We start from the raw sequence: 13,296 nt of genomic DNA, 5'->3' as shown, positions 1-13,296 counted from the left end.
GACGTTTGGTATAATTTTCGAGGTTTCGATCTCACGCACACCAGAGCTTCTTTTTTTTCACGTATTTTTTATTTTTCGTGTTTCAACAGACACGAAATCGCCTGGATGCGATGAGGCGGCGAAATCATCAGTGATTTGCTCTGCATCGTGAACTGTGTCGTGCAGTGTTGCCGTAGAAAGAAAATTCAAGTGAAAAAGTGCACAGTGTGAGGAGACGAGAAAAATAGTTCGACGACATTCGCTAGCTTTCCACCGTTGCCAACTTCTCTATCAGTTGTATCGAATACCACATCGACTCTTGCATTCGTTGCTTCCGCGAGTTTTTTTTTCTTCGCTTTTTTGTGAAGTGTGTCATTGAAGAGTGTCGCGGTTAGAACGTTGCTGCTAGATTGTGCAAACGGGAGGTAGTGGATCAATCAGGTTTGTGCGCTACGTAAACAGATCATCAACCCGAGCGGATCAGCGCCAATAGCAACAGCTACAACAGCAGTAGCTGAAGGTCTCCTTGTCGCCCGGAAGCGAAGATGGATTCCGATGACGAAAGCTTCGGGGAGCACGATTCAGGAAATGTGTCCAGCGGGGACGACGATTTTGCCATGGACGTGGACATAAATAATCCACGGGACCGCGGCCAGGAAACCGATGAATATCCGTACGACGTACTTACGACCGATGAAATCGTTCAGCATATGGTCGACTGCATCAAGGACGTAAATACGGTAGTGGAGGTGAGTTGGAATACGCTTCAAAACCCCGTTTTCGATAAGGGGGAAGTAGCACATTTAAAGTGCACCCAGAACCTTTTAAATTCTACGAAACATCTCGGTCTTAAGAAGGCAATCAACCCAGAGGATTTTGGTTTGTTTGAACATTCAGTGTTTATTTCATTTAAAATATTCCCAAAATTGGATGTAGCATAAACTCGTAACACCCGTTCCGGAATAGAGAAATGGAAAAAGTCGCGATCGATTACCTAGGTGAAACGATTGTTTGATTATTTTCCACGTACTGTAGCTGCCTGTTGTTGGTGACATATTTTTCTCTGTCCTGTTTTTCACAGGCACGTCTGAATGTTGTGGTCTCTTTGTTTTGGATATACCAACTGTCAACGCTTGCTACTAAAGGTGTATCTGGGTCATTTAGCTACTTATGTCCCGAATGTTAGACGTCCCATTCGATTGACCTTAACATAATCCTACGCATATGTATATTGAACAGATAGATCGCCATTTTGACAATGGTTTTACATGGTTACGACGAACATTGCGTTATGATGTTGTCTCCCACCGTATTGCACCACACCATCAATTTGCGTATCTCTTTTCGTTGATGGCTGGACGCAGCGTTATGTGTGTGTTTTCGATTGCGCTGACGGTCAAGGTGCTTGCAAACGAGGGTATTCTCTAGCTGTCAAATACCTACCGTTTGACCTACTGCGTTGTTAGTCGATGACATGCTTCACGTTACGCAGAAATTAAAATAAACGATGTTTTTATCACATTTTCCCCACAGATACCAGCCACCATCACTCGTATTCTATTAAACCACTTCAAGTGGGATAAGGAAAAGCTAATGGAACGATTTTACGACGGCGATCAGGATAAACTATTCAAGGATGCGCATGTCATCAATCCCTTCCGAAAGCAAAGTTTAGCGCTCAAGCCAAAGGTAAGACGGTTACATTGTGTTCAATTTTTGTTTTATTTCTAAACAAACAAAAAATGTCATGCTGTTGTTCTAATATGGTCTTTTATTTATTGTACTCGCAGATAAAAAAATCCAGAACAGAGGATTGTGAAATTTGCTACTCGACGTTCCCTCCCAGCGTAAGCAGTTGTTTCTTTGTTTTTGTTTGCAGTATTCGCGTGCGATATTCGTTACCCCATTGTTCCATGTTGCTATTTTGACTCGTTTCGAATGGCGTTCTCTCCCGAGCGTACATTCAAACTGCCCTTTGAAAGTGAATCTTTCCCTTTTTAGTTGTGACGTATGTTTAGTTTGCTTGTCTGTCTGTTGACTATTTTGAATGCTTCCTTGCGATCGCCAATAGGATCGCGTGGATGGTTAAATTTAAATAAATCATTTGTTTGCCAAGTGCTTGCCAAAATAACAACTAATGTTGACAAAAGCATTTGATTCTCGCTTAGAGGTTCTTAAACCAACCAAATTTTCAGTTTGACCGAGATCAAGGTTACGAGGATTATATTCAAAGAATTATGATAATTGTTTGTAAACTAAAATTGCTTTTCCTAATGTAATTCAATGTATAAGCTATTTTAATGCTGCTATAGCTTGTTCAATTGTATTTCATTGGTTACAGTGTGATAATTAAGTTGGCTTTAATTTATTAAGTATATATTGAATAGCAGCAGTTATGTGGTTTGTTTTCTCTATTGATTTTAGTAGTAAAATGTTTTGTGAATTACGGGTTTGCCTCTAAATTTTAATAACATTCAATTTTCATTACTTTTCGCATCATTTGTCAATTAACAACGAATTCAGAACTCATTGTTCATTTAATTGTAACACATTTCATTCGTATGGATTTTTTTATAAAATTATTTTCAATTTTGTCGGCTACCCAACCTAGTATCGATAGCTGCTGAATTCAAAGCAACATTAATACAAAGAAATGTACGATCGTGTCATTGATGTCATATATTGTCCTTTTGAGATAAAGCTTTATTTCCAATTTAAGCAATGATTGTTATGCTTGATACAGATGCATGCTCTACATTTTGTTTTTGTTAAAAGCCATTTCTAATGGCAACATGAAGTGCGATGAATTTATTTCCAATAATCTTCTATCACAGATGATGACCGGTCTGGAATGCGGACATCGTTTCTGTACGCAATGCTGGCAAGAGTACCTGACGACAAAGATCGTGGAAGAGGGGCTCGGTCAATCGATAGCGTGCGCGGCTCATGCATGTGATATTTTGGTCGATGATGAAACTGTAATGCGATTGGTGCAGGATTCACGAGTGAGACTCAAATACCAGCATCTTATCACCAACAGTTTTGTGGAGGTAAAAAAGCGACGGCAACCCGTTTGCTGTTTACCTCGCCGGTATCAGCAGTTGGATCTGGGAGCATCTGTTTACTAATTCTAACATCTCTGTTTACGGATCATCTTTCTCTCCTCTTGCTTTTCTTATCGATTGGTGTAGTGTAATCGTTTGTTACGATGGTGCCCATCGGCCGATTGTACCTACGCTATTAAGGTGCAGTACGTTGATCCCCGCCCAGTCGTCTGCAAGTGCAACCATGTGTTCTGCTTTGAGTGTGGGGAAAACTGGCATGATCCGGTGCAGTGTCGGTTACTGAAAAAATGGATTAAAAAGTGTGATGACGATTCCGAAACTTCCAATTGGATTGCCGCCAATACAAAGGAATGTCCGAAGTGTAACGTAACAATTGAAAAGGACGGCGGTTGCAATCACATGGTAGGTGCATCCAGCTCGATCGATCATGAACGTTATCGCATTGAGAGAATGTTGTTTTTTCGCAGGTATGCAAAAATCAAAATTGTAAACACGATTTTTGCTGGGTGTGTCTTGGATCCTGGGAACCACACGGTTCATCCTGGTATAATTGTAACCGATATGACGAAGATGAAGCGCGTGCGGCTCGTGATGCTCAGGAAAAACTGCGTTCAACATTGGCAAGGTTCGTTTGGATTGTGAAAACCGAAAAAACGAAATTGATTCTAGAGTAATGTTAAAATTTAATTGCTTTGCATTGCAATATTTTTCTGATCCAGATATCTCCACTATTATAACCGTTACATCAACCATATGCAGTCTCTTAAATTTGAGCATAAGTTGTATGCGGCTGTCAAAGAAAAGATGGAAGAAATGCAACAGCATAACATGTCTTGGATTGAGGTACAACATTTTACGTGACCAATTTGTGATTATTATTCACTTAACTGTTGTTTTGCCGTTGCAGGTTCAGTTTTTGAAGAAAGCCGTCGACATTCTTTGTCAATGTCGCCAGACTCTGATGTGCACCTATGTGTTTGCTTACTATCTTAAAAAGAACAATCAGTCGCTAATATTTGAGGAAAATCAAAAGGATCTGGAGACGGCAACTGAAACGCTGTCGGAGTATTTGGAGCGTGACATTACGTCGGAAAATTTGGCAGGCATCAAACAGAAAGTACAGGACAAATACAGGTACAGGTTGAACATGCTTTGCTCTAATTGTTGGGGAGTAGTTTTGAGTGTTTGCAATTGTTTCCTTTCGCTTTCAGATACTGCGAGAAGCGACGAAAAGTGTTGCTGGACCACGTTCACGAAGGTTACGAGAAGGACTGGTGGGAATACACCAATTGATGATGATGAATTTGAGTCCGTTCTTTTTTTGGTGCGTTTGACTTAACGTATAAAACATCTAATAATTTATTTACTTGAGTAACCACAAGTCGACGTTTGTGCATTGGTACCCAGTAACACATTGTTAAAATGCTCATAAGTCAATCGAAGCGGGAAAGCGAACTGATACGTACGTCAACTCGAAAACAATTTGACCAAATGCAACTGCCCAACCCGATCAAGCCTTCGCTAGTTGGAAATTCTACTTCCTGGAGAATGCTGTACGCAAGTTAATTGAAGACAGCAAATGTAGGTTTTAAACCTACTAGTAGTAGTGTATCACACTATTCAAATGTACAAGTGATGTACAACCGCTTTCATCTTTTTATTTTTGTATCCTAGGGCTCTTTGTGTTAGGTATATCATTCCTTTCCGTTGTGCTTGCTTAGTGGTGGCATGGGTATGAAAAGGATTTACACTCAATTGTTCGCTACCGAGTGCAATGAATACGAATGAAACAAACGAATAACATGTTTGGCGGTCTCTCATACATTAACACAAAATCAAGCCTTAAATTTAAATTTGTTTATAGTTGTTTGAGTAACCGCAGCAGGTTGAATTTTATATTGATTTATTTGGAAAGGATCTAGGACGTCCTTTGCAACTTTAAACCTTTTGAAAGGGTCAAATCTGGCCGTACTTTTATTCTGTTAATTTCGTGCAACACGAATCATGTGTCCACATAAATCCATGGAACTTCTTGCCATTTCTGTGTCCTGATTTTGCGACTGCCCTGATTGTAGTGTGTAGTTGCATGGACCCAGAAGCGTGATAAAAAAAAGATAGAAGTGGGTCAAAAAAGGTAAAGAAATTTAGCTTGGTTATGTAGTTTTGATAATTATATATTGTTTCTACTTTTGATTTTGTGTTAATACGTGATACAATATTGAGAGAAGTTTCCTGTACCGATGCGCTGATAGGAAAAATGGTGTGCAAAACGCCAATTCAAACAGGCGTTACAAACTTTGTTACAAAGGCAGGCAGCCTTAGAACAGGCTTTGGCTTCATTAGACATTGTCACAATAAATAACATCCTCTGTTTGGTCGATTCAACTGCTTCGTATGTGATGCAACCCACATAAACCAGGCAAAGCGTATCAATCTCATGTTTCTGTACTACTACTTACTGAGCAGGTTTGGGCATAAGCGAGTGTTATGTCTCGTATATTATGATTTATCGTAGCTTGTGATGGTTAATGCAGCAGGTGGCCGCCTTTTCACCTGCTAGACATAATCGGACACGAATAAAATTACTACTAGACTTGCACGATTACGAAATTACTTGATTTTCTATGTTTCGATTACAAGAGCATTGTTGAAGCATAGTTTGCATGTTGCAGCAGAGCTGCGGTTAAATATATGTGTTGCTTGCTTGTTTTTCTTTTATCAATAATTTTCTCATCAGTTAATACGACGTTAGTAATATGTACTAGTATAGCGATTCACTAGTTTGTTAATGCTGAGCAATTCAAAATTCAGATTCAGTTGCAAATTTGGGGGGGGGGGGGGGGGGGGGAGGAAACTAACAGTTTTGTTTCAAATGATACAGCGAAGGCACGGCGGGAGTTGACTAATTCATCAGCAAACGGAACGTGGAATTATTAGCGAACGTACGGTGAATACTTCCGAGGTTGTAAATAATAACGTTTGTTGTCCCAAAGAAGTCTGTTGCTGCTAATCGGTATACTTTGTGAGCGTTGTGAGAACGACAAGAGTCAAATAAAGAAAAATTGTCAACCGTGAGATGATGAGAGGTATAGAACAATATTTTACAGAGATATTATATCATCATCCAGCAGGAAGGTTACGACATGATTAAGATGATTGATGTCGGGCATATCGGCCCTAGCATGGCGGCAAGATGCAGGAGTGCAAACCTGTCGCGATATCGATCGAGGGATGAGTTTTTGCAGATGTTAAGATGTGAAATACAATTTTTGCTGGCGCAGTTAAGCGTGCGTTTAAGGAAACAAATTCAGATACTAGCAACAAAACGCGTGTGTACTAGGTGTATGTGTATGTATAGCGTCGAATCGATAATTTTTGTTAAATACCGCCGAATAGCAGTCGAAAAAACCGTAAAAAAAGAGAGAGAGATATGAATATAGTTTGTTTGCAGATGAATGTTATGTATATATATAGAGCAAGCCCCTCTGCATATATATATATACATATTAGAGAACTCGTGAATTTACTCTAAAGAGCGCAAAAGTGATCAAATATATTGCGATAAAACAAAACAAAAAAAGGAAAAATAAACCTAAAACAAGACAACACAAATAAAACCCACTTCTTTCGATAGCTCTCTTGCATGCGAAGGATTAGAATTTAAGTAAGTTTTTAAATTAATTTAAAAACGACTGAGAATTCGATTTTTTGCAATTTTAGGATACTTTTAACCTCGCAATCTTATTGAAATTTGCTACAGCTGCGTATCAGCATCCATGGAGCGTGGCATTGCATCTTCAGATCAGTGAAAGTGACCGATCGAGTCAATGGTAAAGTAATGAAATAGTTTTATGGCGTTCCCCTTAGTGAACCTTATCGAAAGGTCCGTCATCCAGCATCGCGATGCTACATAACAAAAACGACGACTGTGGGGTGGTGAGTGAGCGAGGGTTCGCTGTCTTTGCGCCCTTCACAAGCATGCACGCGGTGGCCGCTTTACCGTCGGAAGATAGGGGCATGGAAACCGCGGGATGACGGCTGCCGGAGCTTGCGCGAAATAGGCACAGGTTTTATGCGCGTCGATTGAGCATTGTTATTGGATTACTCGTCGGTTGCCGTTTTGTTGTCGCTAGCCGTTGGCGGATGGCAGCGAGAGTGAGAACGATACACGGGTGGGTTTGCCGGAAGGGCGGGGAGGGGTGGCGGGGGTTTAGATAGAACACGGGGGCCAGCGAATGCAAGGGTGGCGTTGATACATGCGCAAGTATTCAGCGATACGTTTAGCGAACCTGGTCGTCGCCGTCGTCGTCGTCGTCAATTCCAGCGTGGATTCCGTGGAGTTTCCGTGGCATTTTTGTCGATAGCAAAATTAAACCCCGAAAGTGCAAGCATCCGTTTAGCTGTGCCTGAGTTCTGCGCGTACACGTGGGGCTGTGTGAGCAAGCCGATGGCTTCTGGCGGTTTGTTTCTTCCCTTTGCAACAGTGGTGGCTGCCGGGTGTTCTGTAGTGTCGTGCCGCGTGGAACCGTGAATCAGAACGTTAGCTTGCAGTAGTTCAGTTCGATTCGAAGTGCGAGTAGTTACCGTCAAAAGAGCCACCCCGCCGGTGTTCAAGGTAATATCCTGTTTTCCCCCTTTTTCTCTCTCTCTCTCTCTCTCTCTCTCTGTCAATAACACACATTACAAGCTCAGTTACGGCACACGCGCGGAACGATTATCCTGCGTACGATTGCGTTTGCGCAATTCGCCCGTTCGCAGGCTTAAAGTAGGCGTGTGCCTTTTTAGGGGGACATGGCTTTTTGTATTTTTGGGTCAATGGAGCCACCACAATGATAATGCCGCAACAATGTGTGTACCTCCCGGGGTGCTGTTCCGGATCGGTAATCGTACGGCCTCGGAGACACGGGGGACGAACCAAACGCGGGCACGCGTCAAACGGTGTTGACACATTAGCACATACACTTGGGGCTTGTGTGTGCGTGCGTGTGTGTCCGTTGATGCATCGCCGTATCGTGCGCAACACGAGATTGCTGTCCTAGGACGCCCGGGAGCCGATAATTGCAACCGCAAATATCGCGAAAGGTCTTTTCGGTGGTGACGGGTTGTGTTTTCCGATCGTCCGGTTTGTTGTTGCCACTGTTTGTGTTTTCTAGCCTGAGTCATCGTCCTGCGTATCGTAACGCACATAACACCAGGATCAGGCGCGTTGTGATCGGTGCTTTGGCTTGCTAAAGGGGTATTTCGTGGAAAAGGTCCCCCTTTTTTATGCGGCCACACGATGGCGGGAAAATGGAGAATTTTGACTAAAAAAAATCCCCATCTTAAAGTGGAAATCATGTGTGTGTTTTCCCAGGCCTACTTCTCGAGACGGTGTATTTTTAAATGCAAAACATAACGCGCACTCGGTACGTGTGCTTTGGAGTTGTGATTAACGTTAATGCGTTGTAGCCTACATTGTGCCCTTTTTTTTCGCTTGCCGCGAAGTGCAGAGCACGTGTTTGAGTGTCGAAATAAGCTAAACACGCTGCAAAACCCCGTTTTGCATGACACATTGTTGCATTGGCGCATTCGAACATGAATGGATCCGCATCGAACATTCCAAAACGCATACCTTTGCGCATAGGCGGAAATGTGCATTGCAGCGCGAGTTGTACTCGATGCGGTATTTTGTTTCTTTTTGGTGAAAAAAAAACCCCAAGTAATTGGGCATGGCCGAATGTAGCTTAATTTTAACCATTCAACCAGCTAATGAAATGAAAATGAAAAACTCATCATATGGGTAAAGCTACATATCGCTTTCAAGGATTTCTTATGCTATAATTATGTCAAAAAAAATGAAATTTTTAAATTTGTAATAAAACAAATTTACATGTTTTTCTAAAGTTTTCTGCAGCAACTATTGTAGAACGATTCGTTTCAACTGAATGAAGAGATTTATACGTGTTTATATCTCACAACATTTTTAAGGTATTTTTTAATCGAATCTGGGTGAGTAACACCGGCAGTTCGTGGGATTGTCTCTGAACTACATAAGCGGTATCACTAAACAATGATTGCACAGTAGAAGATATACTTTCTAGAAGAGGCATTTAGGACAGTAGAAGATATACTTTCTAGAAGAGGCATTTAGGATATGGCGTGAAGCAATGCTGAAAACATGTGTAAGCTTTCGCACCATATAGGAACAAATTACTTCTTGCTAGCTTGCGGTATAATGTGAATAAGTTTCTTGTTTTTAGACCTTCTCCATTGCAGTTTTTTTTCTAGCGATTATATTAGAGTCGCACGCTTCCCTGAGCATGCAAAATATTATCCCCCCAAAAAAATAAGCCCATCACATCTTACCCACCTGTAGTGTGATATTGCACATAAGTGCGCAATGAAAGCGCAACGAGGCAAAAATCAACAACTGTCGCTCAACGTCGTGGCGGCACCACCCGTACGATCACGTGGAAACGTGCGCGTGGCCATGAATCACTTGAGCGCGCGAGCACACACTTCCGCAACAACAAACACAAAAAACCCCAACCTGGCGCAGAGCTTTGGGCGTATGATCGCTTTTTCGTACATCTTCTGTGGTTCATATTTCATCACGAAAACAAAAAAAAAACGGGGAAGAACAGTGCATGCCGACACATACAGAGCATGCACACGTACACGTTTCAGGCGCACGCTAAACCGGCTCAACAATTTTTCCAGCTGGGCAAAATCTTCGATGATCCGAACCGGACAAAGTCGCCTCCAATTGGACCAAATTGAGTTAGATGGGTTGACAAATTTATATGACGAATAATTTGATTATTCCTTCTGTCGCTCGAGTAGGGGGGGGGGGAGGGGATCACGCGGGATGGCGGGCAGTTAGTACATGCTCTATCCTTTTTCGTACCCATACCCTACCGTTTAAGCGTCTCTACCAACACCCACACGCAAGTGATAGCGCCGTTGGTGATGGCGCGCACAAAAAAAAATGCCGCACTTGGCAGTTCTGGGAAGTAATTCTAGTTTTTGGCGGTTTTTTGAAAGCAAAACAAGCGTGCGCGGCAACTATTCGATGTCCTCGCAGGCGTCATAAAGGTAAAACCCCCCAAAAAAGGTGTAAAAAGGACAACCCGAGATGCATAAGTTGCGCAAAAATGGCACCGCGCAATTGCGGCTGAATTGTGAATCACCAGAAAGCGCTTACCTACCGCGTGTAACCGATGTAAGCTGGATACGGGCGGACGGATATTTTTGGGACCTCGAAAACAAACCAAGTGCGTCGTGCGGTTTATCGTGAAGGTTAATTCTGTTCCGCCCCATCATTGGCTTTCGGATGCCTGCGTTTGTTACAAAATGGCCATCCTGTCCTGTAATGTGCATCCCCATGGTGGCGGTTTTTGTTCAATTTTAGTATCACACCCCAAAAAAGACACGAAATGGGTGCTTTTAAATGACTCATTGCAAACGCTATACCAGCACCAGTAGCAGCAGCACGAACAGACGGTTAAGCTGGATAAAACGTGACGGGGCAAAAAAATATGCGAGGACGAAATCGCTGTTCGAGAGCTCCACGTGACTGGAGGTGGCGTTTCGCAGGCCAAAATAACCGACACACCGTACATTTGCGTTTGCACAGCTGCGAGACTTGGACATAGTGGCACACACTTCATGCTGCATGCGCTCATTTCATTAAAGCGTGCGGGCCAGAGGCAACTTTTCAGCCGGGCCAGAAGAGGCATAGAACGTCTCGCGATCGTCAATTTGCTAATGATACGAGAGAGTGTTCAATTGTTTTTTTCTTCTTTTCCAACATGACAATTTAAATTGAAGCGATTTTAATTATTCCATCAAAACAAAAAAAAGAAGAACCTGCTGCCTCTTTTAGTTGCATAAATGGACCCTTTTGGAGGTGATCCTCGCTGGTGCGCGGGATATTTACCGACGGGCAGATAAACCCACAGCTGCTCATTTTCGGCTGCTGTGCGGGGGCAAAACCAAAAAAAATAAATCTCAACAACCATAAGCTGCTGCTTCGGCACAAAACCCCACCCCCCCCAAGACGCTATCACCATGCGAACTGGCCTTATCGTGCCGGGGAATAATTCGGGCTCACGCCTCAACCGGTCTGCTTTGTCGTTTGGAGCGAAAAAAAAACCCGTGCGATCACGTTGGATTGGCGCGTTCAGCTTCACCATTTAGCGTGATTTTGTTTGCAGAATGATAGCGGGTTATCTTATGCTTGAGCTTGATCGCTGTCTCGCATGATGAGCAAATCTCCCTGGCCATGGTTTCGGAAGCAAAAGGGGGCGTATAAAAGGCGTACGTCGGTAGCTGGCCTACCTTTCGAGGTTTGCTTGCAAACCCCGTGTGTGTTGCGCGTACGCCTGCAGGAGGAAGCTTTCTTCGAACGCTGGTGAACGAGTGGTGCAGTCGCGCAAGGTGTAGTGGAATTCTGCCATAACCAGTAAACGCGCGTGAGAGAGAGAGAGAGAGAGAAAAAGGTAAGAAAAATGCTCCCTCATCGGGAAGATCGCCATTCGGAGCAGTGATCACTTTTTCGTCACGAAGCACGATCGTCGAAGCTTTTGTAAGATTTTGCACAAGAACCCAGGTGGGTTCGGATGAGTTTCTCAATTAGGCATGATTCACGGTGGCTGAAAGAATGGCAGCCTAATAGCTGTTAATATTGTGTCGAACATTCCATGACTCACGCAGCAGACGAAATCGACGAGCAATTATTGATAAAGATCCATCCCACCGTGAAGCCGCTAATTTGTCCTGTTCCGTGTCGCCGTTCGACGTAAACCCGCAGGTTGCATGGTGTTATTTTGTTGAAGCGGGGAGTCTCCTTAGGCGCGAAAAACGCCACATGGACACCTCGCGCGTAAAGAAAAGAGAATGTAAACAGTTTGAAAAAAAACCCTGAAAGCTCGTTTGCCCAACGCAACACAATGGGACGCAGCCATCATTTAAGCATGTTATTATTGGCACAAAAATTTATCCAATTAATGAAACGACCCTCGGCAGCAGCAAACGCTTGTTTGACCGCACACCTGCCGGGGATCGAGCGTGCCTTGGAGGGAAAATTCGCGGTACGATTAGAAAGCGCTCTTGCTAATTTGAAACCAGAGACCGGGAACGCTCCGAGGCTGGTTCGTGTGACGTAGGCAGGAAATGAGCTTTTTCAGCGGAACCCCTTTCGGGAGGGAATTATTTTAGCGCACGGGATCGAGTGGTGTGTGTGTACACGTTCTTGGCAGGCGGCCTTAAGACAAGCATCATTTGCATGGTACATGCGCCGTGACCACGTGATTTACTCACGGGTTTGCTTTCCCAGAACATGGCCAGAACATGTTTGCCGGTGGCATTGTACGGAACCCCGCGAGCTTTCAAAGCCAATTCCCGCTGCACGATACGCACGCACGGGTTCGCCATCCACCGAAGGCGGATATTGCGAGCTAAAGAACAGAGAACATTTTTAACCGAACGCACGCAGAGGAAAATAACATACCTCGGATATGCGGCCTTCATTGTAAGGCGGTTTCAAAGAACGCAACCAGTGATAATGATTATACCAATAAAGCGGCCTGTTGGAGATGCTGCGCAGTGTGAAAGTCATTGCTGCTTGTGATTAGTCTGCAAAGATGGTGATTTTCATGTTTTTTTGTTTCATTAATTCTCTCTCATTCTCACTCCAATGTTCAATGTTCAATTTTTTGCTGATCTTAAATTAGCTTAATTTTTTTGAAAATTCTATTTTGCTGGTTCAGCTTTACGATCACATTGCTAAAGAACAATTTGCAACAGTTGTTAATGGAATAATTTTAATGCAGGGATGTTAATCCATCATTTATCTGCTTAATTTATTGAAAATTCTCTTTTGCTGGTTTAGCTTTAAGATCACGTTGCTAATGAACAATTTGGAACAGTTTTTAATGGATTAATTTTAATGAAGGGATTTTAATCCATCATTTATCTGCTTAATTTATTGAAAATTCTCTTTTGCTGTTTTAGCTTTACGATCACGTTGGTAATGAACAATTTGCAACAGTAGTTAATGGCTTAATTGTAATGAGAGGGATGTTAATCCATCATTTTTCTGCTTAATTTATTGAAAATTATCTTTTGTTGGTTTAGCTTTAAGATCACGCTGCAAATGAACAATTTGCAACAGTTTTCAATGGATGAATGAAGGGATTTTAATCCATCATTTTTCTGCCGGTTTTAAACGTAACATTTAAATTTCAAAGCAAAAAATTAAGCAGTTGCCCAC

General features: G+C 42.7%; 1 protein-coding gene across 1 annotated transcript; it reads left to right on the top strand.

Moving 5' to 3' along the window:
- Positions 1–524: 524 nt before the first annotated feature.
- LOC128731019 (E3 ubiquitin-protein ligase ariadne-1) lies at positions 525–4,424 on the top strand. Its single transcript, XM_053824114.1, has 9 exons — positions 525–728; positions 1,513–1,668; positions 1,770–1,826; positions 2,814–3,029; positions 3,171–3,446; positions 3,512–3,669; positions 3,764–3,887; positions 3,952–4,178; positions 4,256–4,424. The coding sequence occupies exons 1-9, from the start codon at positions 525–527 to the stop codon at positions 4,335–4,337; spliced, it is 1,500 nt and encodes a 499-aa protein (XP_053680089.1). The 3' UTR covers positions 4,338–4,424.
- The last annotated feature ends 8,872 nt before the right edge of the window (positions 4,425–13,296 follow it).

The sequence above is a fragment of the Anopheles nili genome, chromosome 2 (assembly GCF_943737925.1).
Source record: "Anopheles nili chromosome 2, idAnoNiliSN_F5_01, whole genome shotgun sequence".
NCBI classification, from domain to species: domain Eukaryota; kingdom Metazoa; phylum Arthropoda; class Insecta; order Diptera; family Culicidae; genus Anopheles; species Anopheles nili.
The sequence above is the reverse complement of the archived record's forward strand: the minus strand, read 5'-3'. Positions and strand labels throughout refer to the sequence as shown.